General features: G+C 34.6%; 1 protein-coding gene across 1 annotated transcript in view; it reads left to right on the top strand.

Annotated features, from left to right (window-relative positions):
* The first annotated feature begins 432 nt into the window (after positions 1-432).
* Positions 433-21752, top strand: part of LOC128240543 (inositol-trisphosphate 3-kinase homolog) — a 35266-nt gene continuing 13946 nt past the window's right edge. The window contains exons 1-5 of the mRNA XM_052957210.1: positions 433-532; positions 7900-8900; positions 17184-17268; positions 18360-18509; positions 20513-20585. Coding sequence (XP_052813170.1) covers positions 8379-8900; positions 17184-17268; positions 18360-18509; positions 20513-20585 — 830 coding nt within the window. The 5' untranslated portion in view covers positions 433-532; positions 7900-8378. The remainder of the gene's footprint in view (positions 533-7899; positions 8901-17183; positions 17269-18359; positions 18510-20512; positions 20586-21752) is intronic.

Genomic DNA, 21752 nt, shown 5'->3' with positions numbered 1-21752 from the left:
TTTTTCTCTGGCTACTTATTGTATACAATAATCTCATGCTTTTTTCTCATTGGTTTAATGCTCTACAAGCATTTCAGCTCAAGGGTTATGGATGTCTTCTGCACCTTGTTCTTTTTTGTAGAACTCTTAACCTCAACAGACATTTCTGCCTTTGATGCTTAAAATATTTAAATATTTGTTCTGTTTTGATAAAAACTAATACAATGTTAATAAATACCCAAAAAAAGTATTATTCGGTGTTGGAAACCCAATACATAACTGTGGTGTTTTTCAGCTTCCTTTTGAGGAAACTAATTTTGTCTCAATATTTTTGCTGGTTATTAAACAGTTACTGATAATTTTAAGTAAGTGGATAATCTTAATTGTGTTTTTTTTTTCAGACACTGTTGAAGAGGTCTTCTTCTGACAAAGATTTCAGGTTAACTACCTGATAAAAAATCTGGCTGCTCGGGGTGTGAAGTATGGGGTAATAGATATGACTGATCCAAGATTGATCCAGTTCCCACCCAACTTGTCAGCTGAGTACCGTAATGTAAGTCCATTGGCACATGTAACTGATTTTGTAAATTTAATAGGATATATTTTATAAAATTATAAAATCATTTATAATTAGGTTTTTAGCTCACCTGAGCATGTTATGCTAAGGTAGATCTTTTCCTGTTGCCCATTGTCTGGGGTCCATCAAAAAAAGTTTGACATCCCCTCCTTTAACCACCCATTCTAATTTAGATTAAACTTCACGTTCCTTGGATTATGCACTTTTAACATTGTTCAAAGAAATGAATTGCCATGGCATCATATGATGACCTTGACTGTGACCATAAATTCATAAATTCTGTTTAAAAAAAAAAGGTCTAAAACTTTCACTCAGGTGAGCAATTAAGGGCCATCATGGCCTTGAAGTTTGAGTTAAATGCTAGGTGGCCACTAAGTCCCGGTTAATAAAGCGCCAAAGTATCTCTTATATTTGCTTATCTGTACACAAAAGTATTTAGCAGCTGGCGAGGGTGAATATAAGTGTGTGCAATCATTCAGTGATAAAATGATTGCATTAAGCTTAGTTTACTGTCAAGATGGAGCCAGTTTCTCGTAAGCTTTGTTGAAAAACAATGAGAAGAGTTTGTTTTTTTGGTCACAATTTTTAGCTTGTCTGTTTATCATGAAAACTTAGTCATTGTTGTCAGTGTGGTTATCTAAGTGACTTTATTCCTGGCAACACCTAGGAAATAATTGAAATATTCACTCGAAACTTTGTTAACCTGTTGACTTGCATGTAGTTACAATTAGCAAATGTTTGTTAAAAAAAAAATGAAAAAAAAAATGAAAAAAAAAAACCCAGCTTAAATGCTTATACAGAAGATAGCTTTAACACCATTCTCCAATGATGAAAATGATATTCTTATATAAAGCCTAATAAAAAAAAAAAAAAATAATAAAAAAAGCCTACCTACCCTACCTTTTTTTTGAAAAGGATGTAACCCTAACCAAACAATTTTTTTTTTTAGGCCCTATTGACTGAAAGTTGATTTGGTTGTTTCTAGCATATGAAATACCATATTCGACACCACAGTACTTAATTCCTCTTTTCTTCATTACAGACCGTGGGACAATTGATTGACAAAATCTCATTTAATGAATATGCAGGAGACAGGGGAGACAACTCTTTTTCCTATGAATTCAAATGTTACAATTAAATGTTCTTCAGAAATTTTGTTGTATCAGAAGCCTCTCATTATGGCTAAGTAGTCCAGACTGCTGGCTTAAATTATTGTAATGAAAAAGTGGACCTGGTTTTATTCCGGATTTTGCCAAAATATGTTTTCCATGGGGACGGATCCAGTACATGTACCTTGCAGAACCAATGAAATTGCCTCATTTATTATTCATGATTACTGTACAAGATTTTCTTTAGCAAAGCGCCCACAGTATACAACAAAGCATCATAGTGTAGTGTATAAGTGGTGTCAGTCAATGATGAAGTACCCAAAGAAATAAAGTATTCTGTAATGTAGATGGTGAGCCATAAACACAATTTTTATAAGGAGCATTTCTCATTGGAAAAAATGTGACATTTTGACTAAAATTGGGTATTCAGATTTGCCTAGAAATTAACAAGTCGAAATGCTGGACAAAAAAGCCTAAAAATAAAAGTTTGTTAACGATAGACAAAAATAGTCTGGAGGTCTAATTCTCTTATAAATGAAATAGATTTGAAAAAAACAACAACAACAGAATAATGTTAATTTTATTTGCACATTTGGGAAAAAAATCAAAATACCCAGTATATTTTAGCATTCGAAATCATGTGCAAAAGTTTAACCCCAAATTGGTCAGTGGCAAAAGCATTGAAAATTTTATACTAAAAGACATTTTCATTCAATTGAGCAATATATTGGTATAAAAACAGTGGTAAAAAGGGAGATAAAAAAATGGAAACAAAAACTGCCCTTTTACTGGCCTTTAAGATAATAATTATTCTGTCATAATGTTGCCATATTTCACATTTAATAAGAACATTGGCAATTGCATTTTACTAGGCTTTGCACTACTTTAACTTACTACATAGGGAAATATTGATTATCGTGACATGCTAACTGACATTTACAGCCATTTTATTTCAACTGATACATGATTTGGTGATAATTTTGTCAGCTGAGATAATGATATTAACTATCATGTTGTCTTATAATTACTTTTTGCAATGCATTTGTAGTTTGATGAGGTTAACTATGTTATGAAAAAAAATAAAAATGAAGACTCCTTTATACCACAACTATATACTTTACTAGTTTATTATTTGTTTCCTATGTAAGTTTTCTTCATCTAAAATGCATTGTAGACCAAAGGATGGATTTGCCAGGTTCGTAGCCAGGTTTTTAAAAAGGACACTGGTTGCTACAGAGAAGGGACAGTCAGGGTGCTAAGGGGAAAAGTGTACCGTAAAGACTTCTAAAATTATGTTTTTTGGGGCCTCTAAGGAATCTTACCATTAAAATTGTCACACGAAATTGATACAAGGATGTTAGGAATTATGTTTAACTGAAGTAATATTTGGTTTTAACTGCCAACTATGTAATCTTAAATTTATATGTTTTAATCAAAACAAAATTTTGACAGTCTTATTAAAGCAATTTAATTCTATGAAGGCAGAAGGGTGCCCATGCTGGTCTCCATGAGGGCAGAAGGGTGAATGTATGCTTGTCTCCATGAGGGCAGAAGGGTGTCCATACTGGTCTCCATGAGGGCAGAAGGGTGCTATGCTGGTCTCCATGAGGGCAGAAGAGTGCCTATGCTGATCTCCATGAGGGCAGAAGGATGCACATGCTGGTCTCCATGAAGGCAGAATGGTGCACATGCTGGTCTCCATGAAGGCAGAAAGGTTCCCATGCTGGTCTTCATGAAAGCAGAAGGGTGCCCATGCTGGTCTCCATGAAGGCAGAAGGGTGCCCATGCTTGTCTCCATGAAGGCAGATGGGTGCCCATGCTGGTCTCCATGAGGGCAGAAGGGTGCCCATGCTGGTCTCCATGAAGGCAGAAGGGTGCACATGCTGGTCTCCATGAAGGCAGAAGGGTGCCCATGCTTGTCGCCATGAGGGCAGAAGTGTGCCCATGCTGATCTCCATGAGGGCAGAAGTGTGCCCATGCTGATCTCCATGAGGGCAGAAGGGTGCACATGCTGGTCTCCTTGAGGGCAGAGGGGGTGCCCATGCTTGTCTCCATGAAAGCAGAAGGGTGCCCATGCTGGTCTCCATGAGGGCAGAAGGTTGCCCATGCTAGTCTTCATGAGAGCAGAAGGGTGCCCATGCTTGTCTTCATGAGGGCAGAAGGGTGCACATGCTGGTCTCCATGAAGGCAGAAGGGTGCCCTGGTGATGCTTGTCTCCATGAAGGCAGAAAGGTTCCCATGCTGGTCTCCATGAGGGCAGAAGGGTGTCCATGCTGGTCTCAATATGGGTGGGAGGGTGTCCATGCTTGTCCCCATGAGGGCAGAAATTAGGGTGCTACCAAAAAAGGATATGGTGCAACACCCTTCTGTAACTGTTGAGCTAATCTAATCCCTAGATTTGCTAATCTGCATAATTAATGTTATCAGGTGCATACAGGTGCATTTTTAGGTGTAACTTTTTCTTTGATAGCAGTTTTTTACTCGTCTGTTTATCACAGATATCGAGTCGGGATAATGTGATAGCCTTGATTGGTATATTCGAGGGTGGTCAGGTAAATCAGTGCATTATCTTTATCCTTGCCAGGTGGCGATTTATGACTCAACAACCGTTCAAGATATTAAAATGAAATTTGGTACACATGTTTCCAGAGATAAAGAATCCATGTAAGTTCCAAGGCCCATAACTCTGGCTTTAAATGTGCAGTGTTCTAGCTTTGAAGGCCTAAATACCTGAGGGGGAGCACCCTGCTGCCCTTTTCTGGCACCATTCTTTTAACTATGCCCCGCTGTGCCCTTTTATTGTTTGACAGAGCCGCCTTTGATGATCATGATCTATATTTTTATATTTTGTATATGTTCTGTCAAGTAATAAATATTTACATGGTTTGGACTCTTAAGTAAAGATAACAGCTAAGGTATTCATAACAAACTATTAGTATTGAAAGTAGTTACAACACATAAACATTAAGTAGTGAACATTGACTATGCAAGTTCCCAATTTAAAGGCTCATTCAATGCGCATCAAAAGTGCCCTTCCTTCCTAATAGGACTCTGTCCTTTTTAAAATCTTGCTGCAGTTCTGAATGTGTTTATAAAAGATAATGTTCTTAAAAGATATTCTGTGCACAGAATATGCAATATTTAAACCTTGAAATCGGTGTCTTTTTTGTTGCTGTGAATTGTGTCATTTAGTGTCTTAAAAGTAAAAAAAGTTTCTTCGACCGTCAGTTTGTAAATTGGACTCCTTCAATTTGTCAATATAACGACACCTTTTTCAACTTTCAGGACTAAACAATGTCAATCTCAGCAACAAAAAGGGTACCAATTTAAAGGTTTCATAAATGCACATTCTGTGCACATCGATCATTGAAGTTTAGAAAAAAATAATGTATATTTCTGAAAAGTACATTTATTTTCTCCTGGAAATTGATCGCACCTGCTCCACTATATTTGTGACTACTAGTGCACGATTCTTTATTGTGTTTTAAGAGTTCACAATATAATGGGCAGCAGTTACATATGTGTGCTTTAGAAAGTCATCATGCTTTTCATCAGATACATGATTAAGTAATAATACTTCAGTTATTCTTCATCAGCTCACGATTTTGTTGACAGTATAGGAATCAATTGCTTCAGCTTAAATTCAATAGTTACTATGGTTTCCGAGAGATCATATTCCTCCGTTCCAGGGAGTAATACATACATAGTGTCAGCAACAGTTAATCAAGTATGGCATTTTGTTTCGAAAACGACATCCTTAAAAGTGATTAGTGGAATACAATTGTGATATATACATTGTACAGGAGATATCATGTTCTTGTATTTTCTGAGATCCTGTCAGATTTGTAATGTACACGAGATCATAATAACTTGATCGAGGCTGTAAGTTTAAATTGTATTCTTATTCCTGATTTTTAAGATGAAACTTAGATATAAAGCTATGATATTTACTTGAATAATTATTGGATTCTGTATTAAGAAAATTATGACAATGCATACAAAGTGTTTAAAAAGGAACGAAATTATAAACAATGCATACTGACGTATTAAAAGGAAGTAGATATTAATATTTATAATTAAGGAAAATAATTATGTGATTACAAGGTTTAACACTCGACTGATTGGATTACTAAAATTTAGATCTAGGATGGTTACATTTATGAAACATCTTATGGCAAGCATTTTCCTTATTTAAGTATTTCATACAGGTCATAAATGATATATAATTCCTTCATAATTTCTGAAAGGCTTCCTTTTTCATTGATTTTAGTTTTTATAGTACTCTATGTATGTTAAAAATCCTATATCTATGTTAAAAATCCTATACATTATTCATAATTTGGCATTAAAAATAAATAAAAATGATTTATTAGTTAGAAAATGACCTAAGAAGTTAAGATGTTTTATGTATCATATGTAGGCCCAGCTTGGTCAACTCCTAGATATTTAGGCTAATAAGTCTGTCAGATTCCTAGTTCATTGAAAGGTTACTATATTTAATGTAAGAAAGTATCAATTATTGACTTTGGATATCAGGGATGTGATTTGTCCGCGGATTTGCGGAATTCTGCGGATCTAATGTTCCCAGAGACCCTGAATTTTTTTTTATTTAATTGCTTTCAGTTGTTTAAGTTAATATTCCAGTTTGATTCAAATTTAAAGTCAGGAGAGCCCTCAAAAGAGCTTCTAAAAAGCCATTTTTTCTTCTACAGCAGTGCGCTAAATTTGACCCAAAGAGCACCCAATAAACACATAGCATGATAGGTGAAAATGTTTCAGCCCTCCAGCTGCCAGTCAATCACATCCCTGAATAAACATGTCAGACTAAAGTATTCTTGTCAGTTTCTCGCAAATTTATTCAGACTTAAAACGTTAAATACTTTAAAGTATTTAACGTTTTAAGTGAAATAGTTAGTTTTATTTGAGAAAAAATAGCTTTTTAAATTAAGTTAAATTTAAGCTGAAAGTCTTGATTTTGACGCAGACTCCTTACGTCTATAAGCTATGGTAGTCTGGCAGATTCAACCTACGCAAAAACTTTTAGTTTTTAACACAGGTGCACGATTGTTATTTTTGTTGATTGGTCCGTGATGTAACTGATCTCCCTTATAAAGAGGGTAATTAACACATTTTTAGCATTTATTTAAGGTAAGCCATAAGAATCCATCATTAGGATAGAAAGTTGTCTTAAGTCCAGTTTTGATATAAACATCAAGATTAGTTCTATGTTTTATTTATATTTATTGACCATTATACTATTTTCTTTTAAAGGGAGGTAATAAAATCCAATTTTTCTATGATTTAATAACGTGACACCACTCACAATTTTATTAACAATGCCTATTTAAAAAAAAATATCTTCATCAAAATTTTAAAAATATTCAAACTTAACAATTTGTACTTTAAAAAAAAAACTTGACCTGATTGACCAATTTTTGTATTAATAATGTATGGCTTAATTTACATGCTTGAGGTTTGGGTTACCATTATGTTACCTGCAAAATAGCAGCTGACCTAATCCTTTATATTTTAAGTCTGTTGGTAAAAAATAAAATAAAATAAAAAATAAAATTAAAAAGTAAAGTGTGTGTTTGAGTATGTAACACCTTATAATACTATATTATTATTCTGTTGGAAAAAATAAATTAAAAAATAAAGTGTGTGTTTTATGCACCAGTCACTTGTAACCACGGCCCTCCCAAGTCCAGGGGTATATATACCGGGGATAGCCGGGGAAATGGGCCATGTTTGTACTTTCCAGCTGGCCCGGGTGAATGCGGTGTTTTTGTCTTCGCACCAAAAACAGCAGGGAATGGGCTTTGCCTAGGGTCCCTGGGTTTTGCGGGCATTTGGCGGGGAGTTTACCAGCAAATTGTACCAACAGGGTGGGGGTGTTAACCCAGGCATGGCTGGACCGAAACCTGGAGGGGGCCGTGGTTACAATTGACTGGTGCATTAATATAAAGATTAAAACCTTCAAGGAAAGTTTAACAGTATATTACGATAAAACCATTACCAAATAATGATAATAATGTTCTTACTTATAAATAAAGATTAATAAAAATAGCCTACGTAACCCTACCTCTTTTGAAAAGGATGTAACCATAACCATACATTTTTGGGGGGGCCTTAGGAATTTTACCATTTAAAATTGTCACAGGAAATTGATACAAGGTCAGTGTATTGTTTCTATTTATAATATAACATTTTATAGCACTAGAGTTTTATTTTCAGCTTTGGTGCATGTTTCGTTAACAACTTTAACAACCTATGCAGTGTTGTTGATGAAAAAGGCCGGAGTTTTAATGGCTGAATCAAATTTCATGTCAACTGAATATAGAATGATACATAAAAAGGTCTGCCGCTTCTCTTGAAATAGATAACCTGACAAGACACTTGGTTTAATGTGACGTAATACCATATAACGTTCAGGTTACAAATTATAAAATCTGAATGCATTCCTCAAATGACAATTGAAGGGCTATCATCAGATCTGTTTGTTGCAGATTTAAGAGAGCAGAGGATGAAAACATATGTGACATGGATTATTATAATCATTCATTTTTTGATACTCAAAAGGACTATAAATCTTTCAACAATTTTAACTTAAGTTTTAAACGTTGAAGTTAAATGCAACTTCATTATTTGTGTGAAGTAAATCTTGATCAACAGGTTATAATTTTTTTTGTGAAAAAAATAAATATAGAAGAATCATGGGTTGTGTTCAAAGCCAGCATTCAACTGAAGATGACGGCGAGTATATTGAGACTCTAACTTTGCGAAGACAGATCAGTAAACGGAATACTGGTGGACCGACTCAAAACTTGAAAATCTCCATCTCTGTCATAGCAGATCCTATGTCCAGTGATGATGAAACTGCTCCATCTGTTATGTGTAATGTACATAGTGTGCATAAACATAGTTTTAATACTGTTTCGCATATGGAAGGGAGGAAGTATACAAAGTTTCCGCACATGGTCGGGTACAAGATGTGTCGTGCGTGTAACAAGGCACGGGAAGATGTTTTAAACACTGTTGCCCCAGATGGTGATGAAAAGGAGATTTGTAGAAAGTGTTCGGTGAAAAAACGCAAAAACAGCGAAAAAAAGAAGAATTTGAAGAACTTAAACAAGAAAAGTTTAAACATGGCTTCAGTCAGTCAATCATTGGCCACCAAAACATTGGAAGTTTCGAATAAAATCGACATTACACACTTTGCAAGCCTTCTTGCTCTGGTAAGATACCTATAAATGTAACCCCAAAAGATATAATTGTTGCCTCTGCTCTGAGTGACACCAATTCTGCTGCTGTTGCTCTGGTGAACAAACCTATATGTGTTTCTTATGCTCACACCAATTCTGCGATTATTGCACTGGTAAACATACCTATATGTATATCCCCAAGATGTGATTGTTTTTCATGCTCACACCAATTCTGCTGCTGTTGCTCTGGTAAACAAACCTATATGTGTTTCTTATGCTCACACCAATTCTGCGATTGTTGCGCTGGTAAACATACCTATATGTATATCCCCAAGATGTGATTGTTTCTTATGCTCACACCAATTCTGCTGCTGTTGCTCTGGTGAACAAAGCTATATGTGTTTCTTATGCTCACACCAATTCTGCGATTGTTGCGCTGGTAAACATACCTATATGTATATCCCCAAGATGTGATTGTTTCTTATGCTCACACCAATTCTGCTGCTGTTGCTTTGGTAAACAAACCTATATGTACATCCCCAAGATGTTATTCTTTCTAAATAAGCTCACACCAATTCTGCCATTGTTGTGCTCAGGTAAATGACTGAAACCCCTCAAGATATTATTGTCAACCAAGCTGAGTCTGAGTGACACCTTCTCTGCCATTGTTGCTGTGTTGGTAAATGAACCCAAAAGTGTAACCCCCAAGATTGTTACCCATCTTCTCTTCTGCTGAAACTCTAGAATCAAGCCTTTTCCAAAATGTGTTGCTTTGACCCAGCTATGTGTTCTGGAAGCTTTTCTATAAACCCTTTGAACCAAATGTCGATATATTGTGGCTCAAGAGTCTCAAAGTCTCAATGCTCATTCTGGTACCTGCTACTCTTTGATGTTGACTTCTCATAATTGATGCCATATAATATTGCTTTAAGTTGAGTTTAATTTTGTTCTATTGCTAAAAGTTGACTCCATATAATATTGCTTAAAGTTGACTCCATAAAATATTGCTTAAAGTTGAGTTCATAATCTGGTGTACCAGATTGCTTATAGTTGATTTTCAATTCTTTATTTATAAATTTTATACTTGATATTTTTTGCTTTTTAAATTTGTTTTAACTGACTTCTCATATTGCATAATATGTTGTCTATCATTGAGATTCATGTTGTCGTTGATAAAATTTACAGGAAAGTTAACCACCATGTGAAGCTTAGAATCAGAGTTATGGCCCTTGACTTAGTCAAACATAGCCTATAGAACCTTGGATAGAGCTGCCTTTAGTTAGAGAAGAGTTATGGCCCTTGACTTAGTCAAACGTAGCCTAAAGAATCTTGGATAGAGCTGCCTCTAGTAAGAGATGAGTTATGGCCCTTGACTTAGTTAAAAGTAGCCTATAGAACCTTGGATAGAGCTGCCTGTAGTGAGAGAAGAGTTATGACCCTTGACTTAGTTAAAAGTAGCCTGTAGAACCTTTGATAGAGCAGCCTCTAGTTGGAGAAGAGTTCTGGCCCTTGACTTAGTTGAAAGTAGCCTATAGAACCTTGGATAGAGCTGCCTCTATTTAGAGAAGAGTTATGGCCCTTGACTTAGTTAAAAGTGGCATATAGAACCTTGGATAGAGCTGTCTCTATTTAGAGAAGAGTTATGGCCCTTGACTTAGTTAAAAGTGGCCTATAGAACCTTGGATAGAGCTGCCTCTATTTAAAGAAGAGTTATGGCCCTTGACTTAGTTAAAAGTAGCCTATAGAACCTTGGATAGAGCTGCCTCTAGTTGGAGAAGAGTTCTGGCCCTTGACTTAGTTGAAAGTAGCCTATAGAACCTTGGATAGAGCTGCCTCTATTTAGAGAAGAGTTATGGCCCTTGACTTAGTTAAAAGTGGCATATAGAACCTTGGATAGAGCTGTCTCTATTTAGAGAAGAGTTATGGCCCTTGACTTAGTTAAAAGTGGCCTATAAAACCTTGGATAGAGCTGCCTCTAGTAAGAGATGAGTAATGGCCCTTGACTTAGTTAAAAGTAGCCTATAGAACCTTGGATAGAGCTGCCTGTAGTGAGAGAAGAGTTATGACCCTTGACTTAGTTAAAAGTAGCCTATAGAACCTTGGATAGAGCTGCCTTTAGTGAGAGAAGAGTTATGGCCCATGACTTAGCCTATTGAACCTTTATAGAGCAGCCTCTAGTTGGAGAAGAGTTATGGCCCTTGACTTATTAAAAAGTAGCCTATAGAACCTTGGATAGAGCTGCCTCTAGTAAGAGAAAAGTTATGGCCCTTGACTTAGTTAAAAGTGGCCTATAGAACCTTGAATAGAGCTGCCTCTAGTTGGAGAAGAGTTATGGCCCTTGACTAAGTTAAAAGTAGCCTATAGAACCTTGGATAGAGCTGCCTCTAGTTAGAGAAAAGTTATGGCCCTTGACTTAGTTAAAAGTGGCATATAGAACCTTGGATAGAGCTGCCTCTAGTTGGAGAAGAGTTCTGGCCCTTGACTTAGTTGAAAGTAGCCTATAGAACCTTGGATAGAGCTGCCTATATTTACATTTGAAAAGTTATATTTTATAGCTAAAAGCGTTACTTTTTTAAATGCTCAAATTAATAAAAATGAAATTTTCGGCAGTTTTTTTCAACAATTCAGATAGATCTGCTATATTGCGAGTTACTTTATATTACTGAATTGAAGGCATTGATACCAAAATAAGCTGATTCCCAGTCAAAAACTAAAAAAAATGTCAAAACTCGATCCATGAGAGACTGCAGCTTTAAGAATTTGATATGCATAAACTATTTTTTTCTAAATCATAAAATATGAGCTTATAATGTCATGCTATGACAGCTGTTTACAAATGAATTAAGTAAACACACAAAACATTGTGAATATTATCAGCTTTAAGTACACTTAACTGTGAATACCAGTATGTGGAGTACTTCTCATTTATTTACTGTACTAAATGAGATGCGTAATAGTGTAGAAATGTGACATGATTATTTATGTTTGACTTAGATATGTACATCTACAAATTAATTCATGATGTAATACAGCTGATAAAACCATGATTAGGTGTATAAAACCACAGTTTGTTATTGTTTTATTGCAGTAGATAATTGACTACGTTGTAATACCGTAATAGTTTGGTAATATGTTAATGCAGGTGCATTAATTATAGGAGTTTCGATTTTTGTTATATTCACCCAAACTTTGTGGTTACAAATAATGTACTGAGTTGATCTTCCTTTTTATATGTGAATTGTATTTACATCATTCAAACAGGAAGGATAGGTTAAGCGTTAGTATTTGTGCATCTTACGGTAGTGTCGAATTGGATAGGGCATGGTTACAAGTTATAAACTAAACGGGATGTTTAAAGACTCTTTGAAGCATGGATTAAATGTCATGACTATATTTTATGCTAAAGCATTAAAGATGGAAATTTATATATGAAACACTGTTCGGGGGTAATATTTTTGGATATAATGAATTTGATATATCGCTTAAGTTATGTTAAATCTTCAGAATAAGTCAACTTATAAATATTCTGTTACAAAAAAAATTGATATGAAGATAGTGGATGGATGTGACATCTTAAAAGGAGATTTATAATACTACTTTTTAAACAGCTAAAGAGTTAAGAAATGTCACGTATGGTAAATACTGCACGTTGAGTTAAAAAAGTTTACAGCTGCTTATAAGTATTGCGGAAGATAATTTAGATAAACAAGAAACATAATAAATAGATAAATGTTAAAACAAATAGGGCACATATTTATTACACAGAGAAATTGTGGAATGCTGCTCTATAATAGCTGTAAGCCAACTGTCACATTCCGCAATCTGTTGAACGATTTAGTGGAATAAATCATTCATTTCGGATAACCATGCCAACGGACTTTTATAGTTGGCAAGTCTGATGGATTAAAATAATTTGTGTTAATTGTTTAGTGCCATTATTAAAGGTAATAACTTTGATTGATTGATTGTGTTAACCATTTAGTCATTAGAGCCATCATTAAGGTATCGATCGTGATTTATAATCAGTGACAAATATAATGGATTATTCAATTATGCAATATGAACTTCAGAGGAGTCACTTGATGTATTAATCTGTTATTAAGAATTATGGGTGTGAATAGAGAGCCGAAAATGTGGAATTGCTTCAAAGGCCTTCAAAAGTTTCGGAAAAAGAAGGTACAGTTTGTTCAGAATTATTTATGAGATGTGAGGTACAACTCACATTGAATTAGTCTTCAGACATAATTGGCATATAACCGAAAAATATCAATTTAAAAAAATATTCTAAGCCAATAACTCTGCTACCAAATTCGAAATTATTTATTGTTTGTGGTATATTATCTATTCCACATTATATATATATAAGTGGATTTTTTTTAATGTTCATACAAAGTCCACCTTACTAAAGGACATGCTAATCAAAATAATGATCGACAACAATCATAAGGGACATCCTAATGATTTGACAACAATTATATAATTATACTGTTTAGAATATAATGGGGCACATAATTATGATGCTTGGCATTCAAGACATATCGATTTACGATGCTGATGTCCATCAAAACATCAGTTAGTATTTTGTACTTTACAAGCCTAAATAATGTATAATGGCAGGATTGCATGTTCTTTAGCGGTACTATGATTAGTAGCCATTAAGTTGTCTTCTTCAAGTTTTTGGAAGGAAGTAGATCAATAACCTGATTTTATAAATCAGTAATTTAAAGTGTCAGTCTTAATTAAAATCAATACATATATATATACATGTATAACAAACATAAACTTTGAGTCATAAAACTTTATCTACTTTAACTATTTAAAATAATGCATTTATGGAAAATATCAATTACTGCATGATAACAAGATTGTAACTGTGTATTTAATATTATATAAGCTGAAAACAAATATTAAGAACTGGTGGGTCTTAAAAGATTTACAGTGATTATAATGCACCAGTCAATTGTAACAAGTGATGGCCCCCCCCCCCCCAGGTCCGGGGAATAGCGGGGACTTTGACTTTCGGTCCAGCCAACCCTGGGTAAATTCCCCGCCCTGAGGGACGAACTGATAGTAAAACCTCAGCCAAATGCCCCCGCACCCCAGAGACTCAATATAAGGCCCAATCTCCGATGAATTTGGCGCTAAGACAAAACCACCGCGGTCACCCGGCCCTGCAGGGCCACCCGGAAAGGAAAAACACGGCCCGTTTACCCTGCCATCCCCGGTATACCCCAGGACCTGGGGGGGCCGTGGTTACAATTGACTGGTGCATAACTATTGTGTCATAAAGTGATTTCTGCATCTTTCTTCCTTAATAAGAACCATTGGTTTCAATGTTATTTATCTTTTTCGGTAAATTAAAAACAACTGCATTAATTGCGGTACATTTTATTAGGGAGTAAGAGTGCATCTTTAATCTTTAAAGTGCGATTGTGTAGGCAGCTCTTATGTGTTAAGTCTCATTCTGTTGTTTTACAATGTAACAGAGTATTGCCACCGAACAATAATCGTATGAATCATACATACGTACTGTACGTCACAAATACGACTGAAGCCATATTTCAGATAAGGGTATATTCGGTTTGATATTGTACGTGATCAAATCCATGTTCATTCAATGTAATCACAAATTTGTTAAAATCTTTAGAAAAGATTTAAAAAATGGAATTAACCCTTAGGCTGCTGATGGCGATTTTAAAGGCTTTTCAAACAGCTTGGAACCAGACCAGACGCCGAGTAACTCAGCGTCTGGTCAGGTTCCAAGCTGTTTGCCACTCAGTCAATATATCCCCAAAGTTTTAAGTAAATTGAAAGAAATTTAGAATAAACCAGATGACATTTTTGAGCAGACGACAATTTACCCAGCATGCAAAGGGTTAAGGTAAATTTTGCGGCTTTTTATGCTGAGTCCTATCTAATATCAGTATCAAATATATGTTTTTGACCTAGTAAATGATTGATGAATATCATTTTAACTTAACATATCTAAGGCTTAAGGTAAGACATTTGATATATTTTCAAAATATGTAAAATAGTTGTGACTTAAATAGAAATACTTGTTTTGAAATGTTGATATTTAAGCACGACGTTGTTGCATGTGTTTTGTTGCTCGAGTATGTTATGTTTTTGAAAGTCTCAAGTAAAAAAGCTGCAGTGACTCTCACAGATTTACTGTTTTAACAACTTTTTTTATTTTTTGTCTGGGAATGAGCAATTTTTGTGCAAATATCTGCAAACCAGTGATAAAAGACTGCTGACAAAATATTACATCGCAGATTTCTGTTTGAAAACTAATGTTTTATGGCTTAAAGCGTTACTTAAACATTTTAAGAAAAATGCATACGAAACATCAATTTTTGAACTTAAATAGAAAAATCTGTGACTAATTTTTTTGTCAGCTGTCTTATATCAATGGTTTACATACATTTTCAAATAAATTTGCTTGTTCAATTAGACACAAAATAAAAAACTTGTCAAAATGTTCAATCCGTGAGGGTGCAGCTTTAATAATTAAGCTTGATTATTTTTAAGCTATAATTATAATCGATACTAAGATATCGTGAAGCCCCTACAGGGCTTGAAAATAATGATGTATATTATTAGTATTGTTTATATCATTAGTAGGAAGTGTTTACAGTAGAAGGCAATTATGGTGCATCATCAGAACATGACCTTACAAGAAATAATAGCAGGTTTAATAAGCTTCCTGTTGTTTTTAAAGAATAGACTTCTTTTATTGTAAGAATATTGTTAGGACTGAAAAAAAAACTATTTGGTTCAGGTCACCCGACCCTACCTACGAAAAAGGCGCCAACACTGTCGTTTTTAAGTCAGTTGGTAAAAAAATGAAAATCTAAAAAATAAATATTTTTAAGTTTGTTTTAAAACGTACGGTAGTTTAAAAAGCTTTTATACTACAGAAAATTACTTAAACACATTTTCCAATGATGTAAATAACTTTCTTATTTTATATAAAGCCTTATATTATTTTATTTTTTTTAAACTACCTATACCCTACCTGTTTTTGAAAGGTTGTACGTAACGCCAACCAAAACCTTTTTTTTCTTTTTTTGGCCTTATATTGATGTTGTAAATGGCAGTTTCATCGATGTTTCTATTATTCGTGTGAATTTTTTTCTCTGCTTGCTTTTATGTTTCAGCAATAAATTCTTAAAATAACTTATTCACAGATGATCGGCAAAAAAGCATGATTTTTTTCCATTGTATTCAAATAATTATCACGATTTTCATTCTGATATATGTATATAGTGGTGTGATTTATTTCCTTTTAAACCAATCAATTTCAATACTTAAATTAAAACAGATCGTTAAATTAATTACCATGGTGAAACTGTGATTTTTGTAATGATCGTTGAATTTAAACTTATGATGTGTGAAAGTGACAGTCTTATTCAAAATCAATAAATACACATGTATAACAAACATAGATTTTGAGTGATAAACCTTTAACTACTTAATTACTAAATAATGAATTTATGGAAACTATTAATTACTGATAACAAGATTGTAACCGTGTATTAATAAGAGCTGAAATGCAAAAATATTAAATGATAAGTGGCTTACTGTGATCTACTATCAGCTCATAAGGTAGAAACACTGTGTTTTCTGCACCTTTCTTGAAATTAAACTTGTTATCCTTCATAAGAACAATTGTTTTTGACATTTATTCATCCTTTTTGGTTACATTAAAACAATTGTTTTAATTGTGGTTAATCTTATTTGGGAGTAAGAGTGCATCTTTCAGATGAAACAAACAATTTTACCAAGTCTGTTCACACGACTTTTAAGACTCAGGTTTTTGTTTTTTAAACTATCAATTTTAAAAGAAGGAAGTGAATAATTGTATAAAACATTATTTATAAATATCTTTCAAGTACATGTGGTTGACATTGTAAAGTCCTCATTAATATAACAATGAAACCTATTGAAATATTGTCATGATTATGATCCATTTGCAAATATAGCATACACAAAGTCATCATCAATTGTTTTTCAAGCACACTTGACTCATTCAACTTTTGATGATATACATGTATATCATACAGATATCGCGAAAGACTTCCAACCAGCTAAAAAACAAATTTTCCAATTTTTTTTGTTTAATATTTATGTGTGAAAGAAATTTTCCAATTTTTGTACCAGTCTGTATCATATTGGACTAGCCTTAAGTTTGCTGGTGGGCAGACAGGTTTTGCGAATCTGCCATATAATTATGAATGTCCAACTACTAATAGATGCCCTTGTGCATGTTATTTTTACAATATTTATGATAAATCTTGTGTGTTTGATTTACAGACCGCTCTTGACCTGACTGCCCCAGCCAGCGAGGCGATATTGAAGAATCGGAAAAACACATGGATACAGCTGGCCGGTCACCCTGGTACTGTTAGATTTTATAAAGTATTTTCATGGTGAATTGTTCATAGCTCTATGTGTAGTCTTTGTATCTTCATCATCAATGTGAGGCGATAATGAAGAAATGAAACATTTGGATACAGCGGGCCGGTCTCCCAGGTAAGGTTAGATTTTATAAAGTATTTTCATGGTAAATTGTCCATAGCTCTATGTTGAGCCTCTGTATCTTCATCATTAATGTTAACAGCTGGCCGGTCTCCCAGGTAAGGTTAGATTTTATAAAGTATTTTCATGGTAAATTGTCCATAGCTCTATGTTGAGCCTTTGTATCTTCATCATTAATGTGAGGCGATAATGAAGAAACAAAACACTACTTAATAACAGCTGGCCGGTCACCCAGGTAAGGTTAGATTTTATAAAGTATTTTCATGGTAAATTGTCCATAGCTCTATGTTGAGCCTTTGTATCTTCATCATCAATGTGGGGCGATAATGAAGAAACAAAACACTACTTAATAACAGCTGGCCGGTTACCCAGGTAATGTTAGATTTTATAAATTATTTTCATGGGAAAATGTTCATAGCTCTATGTGGGGCGATAATGAGAAAATGAAACACTTTTATAAGATGGTGGGTCAACCCAGTGCAGCGACTTGCCTAGTATTTCATGGTAAATTGTCGAAAGCTTTACATAGACTGTTAGTGTCTTCAGCATTAATGCAGTTATCATTCTAAATCTTTCAATTTGGCCAAAACTTAATACAAACATTGGCAATGACAAAAAATATTGCGGCTAGTATTGTTTTTGTGTAATATGCCCTATTATTTATTCTTTTTATAAATTTGGTCACAGATAACCTCATTTAAGGTCGTAGCCCGTTCTGCTTTGGGTTTTAAGGGTTTAAGATAGCAGTTATGAAGATTCTGAACCATTTTCCAGCATTCTAAATGCAAATGTTATAATTAAAACCTTTTACTTATATGTATTACACAAGCCCGTTAAGCCTTCAAATCTTAATCCCTGATTTCGAAACTTAAGCATTTACCATTTTGGGTAAACTAGAATTGATTTGTACACCTGGGGCCATATTCACTAATGTTTTGTATTTTTCCGCAGGAGGATTTGCGCCAGCTGGACCCAACACAATATGGAAGAAACGTTACACAAAGGACAACAACGAGGCAGAGGCGTACGAGGCGTTAATGGAGGACCCTGCCCACGACGTTGTTCCCATCTTCTACAGGGAAGTTGAATACAACTCAGAATGTATCCTTTTGATTTCAATGGCTCTCAAATTTGAAGCCAGAAGAACACTTATTAATTCTTAAAAGCCAGTTTTACTTCTGGGTCAGCGCTAATTCATATCATTGGAAAATGGTTTCAAACCTACAGCTGCCATGTCAATCACATCCCTGAAGGTGTTTACACTAATATATAAGGCTGAGTTATAAAAAGCCATTAATTTTGTGAAATGGAGGAAGCAAATCTTGATGAAGAAATGCCTTCTTTATACCATGGAAACTACAGTTAAGTGGTCTTGAATAGAAAAAATAATATCTATGGCATATGATCTAGCCTACCTGATTTTATGGATGACGCCACCATCCTGAACAAGTGGCTCAAAATGTCGCGGATGGAATGCGTTTCATCGGGAAAAAATGCATTTTTGGAGTTAAGAGTTGAGGCTGTAGCCTTGTTATTGTCACAGAATCAGAGAGTAGACACAAAAAAGACCCCCGGCGTGTCTATGAGGGCATGCACGTTTAATAGAACATATACGGTACCTGATCATATTCACTGTGCAGGCTTGATTTGTATATTTAAGTTTTATACTAGGTATAAATATATGTGTTATTTTTTTTATTTACATACAAACTTTGGTTTTATTCATTTAATAAGCCTTTTTTATTTGATTTTCCATTCCAATAAGGAAGTTAATGAATATGTGACTGTTTGAAGATGAAGTTCTGCATAAATATAAATCTGTCCTTCTAGTTCTAATCTTATCTGATGACATAAAAAATCCACTTATTTTCAGAGCAATGATATCTTTCAAAGTCAGTGATGTTCTCTAAGCCTATAGATCTTTCTTTGATACCTTGATTGTTTTTTTCTTGGGGATAAAAATGAAGATAATTTCCAGAACTGTCACATTATATGAACTGACAGATTTATGTTGGAAACATTTTTGAAATTGTGTTATTTTGTTGACTTTCATGAACAAACACCAAACAACAATTTGGTAACTCCAAGCCTAAAATCATGCTTTTTAAATATCATTACCAGCACTTTCCGGCAAAATAGAAGTTTAACATTTTCTGTCACTTTTTTTGTGGTTATTAACATATAGCTCTGATTTGAACTTTTGATGATGTTTTAAAGCTGCACTCTCACAGATATACCATTTTTACAACTTTTTTATTTTTTGTTTGCATAAATATCTGCTAACCAGTGATATAATCAAGTTTGCTGACAAAAGATCAGATCATACATTTTCATATTTCCGTTCGAAAATTAATGATAAATGGCTTAAACTGTTACTTACGGTTTAGGAAAAATGCATAAAACATCAATTTTTAAACTTTAAAATATAAAAATCTGCAATTCTATTTTTTGTCAGCAGTCTTATATATCTGGTTTCCATGGATTTTCGCAAAAATTGGCTCGTTCCAAGACAAAAAATAAAACAAGTTGTCAAAATGTTCAATCTGTGAGAGGCAGCAGCTTTAACATTGAAACAAGCATTTTATTCACATTTCACATGAAATAAATGTTTTTGATGTCTGACCTGCTGAATGTGAATAAGTCTCTTTAAGCTTAGTCAAAATATCTGTCACTATCTGAGATGTTGACTTTTATGATGCAAAATATCTGTCACAAAACTGATAATTATATTTCTGGAAATATGATCTTTTTTAGTATTTATTTTTTCATTAAGTGTCAAACCAATCTTAATGATAAATCTTCTTGAGGTTCATGTTTATCATTATTATTTTTTTCTTATACAAACTAATGAGATCTATCTAAAATAAGCTTGTGTCTTTCAAAAAGTGCATAATTATTGTCATATTTTTTTCTAATAGAAATTAATGAGAACTTATTATAAGCTTGTGTGTTTTTTAAGGGCAAAAAGTTAACACATCCTTCATAATGAATCCATGGGTGTTTTTGATAGCAAGAATCTAACCTATTCTTTAATGTTCACCGTAAATCACATCCCTAAAAACTAAACCGTATGTTTCTTGTAATTTCCTTAACCGCAGTTTCAGATTTTATTGAGATAGAGGATTTATTGCAGCATTTTACCGACCCCAACATAATGGACATAAAAATGGGGACTAGGTATGGTCTATTGGTCTTGTCCTTAGCATGTATGTTAACCCTTAGGCTGCTGATGGCGATTTTAAAGGCTTTGCAAACAGCTTGGAACCAGACCAGGCACCGAGTAACTCGGCGCCTGGTCAGGTTCCAAGCTGTTTGCCACTCAGTCAATATATCCCCAAAGTTTTAAGTAAATTGAAAGAAATTTAGAATAAAGCAGACGACATTTTTGAGCAGACGACAATTTACCCAGCATGCAAACGGGTTAATTAATGCTGTTTAAGTATTAGAAGCACGCAGTAAGGATGTCCGTACGTATATCATATATCAATATCCCCCCCTTGTGGAGAACAGAGCATTTTGTTACCCTAATTCAACACTGTCAGACTAAGCTTTAGCCGAGATCGACTGTTGCCGAGGGTCGACAAGATGCACAGTGTTCTCCTAAAGGAGGGCAATAAGTATTTTACTACTGGATATACTGAACTAAACTTACTTTATGATTTTCTTAAAAATCATTGTTGCAAACCTCGCCATTGTCGTCTGATAAGTAAATATAAACAAAGCACCTAAATGGCACAGAGGACAAGGTAAACCCAGTATCACATAGTACAATGATGTCGGAGGGTGACAGTGTGTAAGCGGCCAACAGTGCGATAGGGCGTTACAGTGCACTACAGCGTAAAACTGCGCTAGCAGGTAACAGTTCAATAGGGCGTTACAGTGCACTACAGGGTTACACTGCGCTAGCGGGTAACAGTTCGATAGGGCGTTACAGTGCACTACAGGGTAACACTGCGCTAGCGGGTAACAGTGCGATAGGGCGTTACAGTACACTACAGGGTAACACTGCGCTAGCGGGTAACATTGCAATAGGGCGTTACAGTGCACTACAGGGTAACACTGCGCTAGCTGGTAACAGTGCGATAGGGCGTTACAGTGCACTACAGGGTAACACTGCGCTAAGCGGGTAACATTGCGAGACAACAGTGAAAATTGTTGCCCACTGAAGTTTTGCTACATACTGTATAATTAATAAAAAGAGTGAGGTATAATAATTTAGACTGAGGATTTGTTGCAGCATTGTACAGATCCCAACATAATGGACACTATAATAGGCACTTATAGGTATGGTACACTCTGCCCTATAGCTTTGGTGTTTATATGATTCACCAAACTGTCTTGAAG

This window comes from Mya arenaria, chromosome 7, assembly GCF_026914265.1.
Source record: "Mya arenaria isolate MELC-2E11 chromosome 7, ASM2691426v1".
NCBI lineage: Eukaryota > Metazoa > Mollusca > Bivalvia > Myida > Myidae > Mya > Mya arenaria.
The sequence above is the reverse complement of the archived record's forward strand: the minus strand, read 5'-3'. Positions and strand labels throughout refer to the sequence as shown.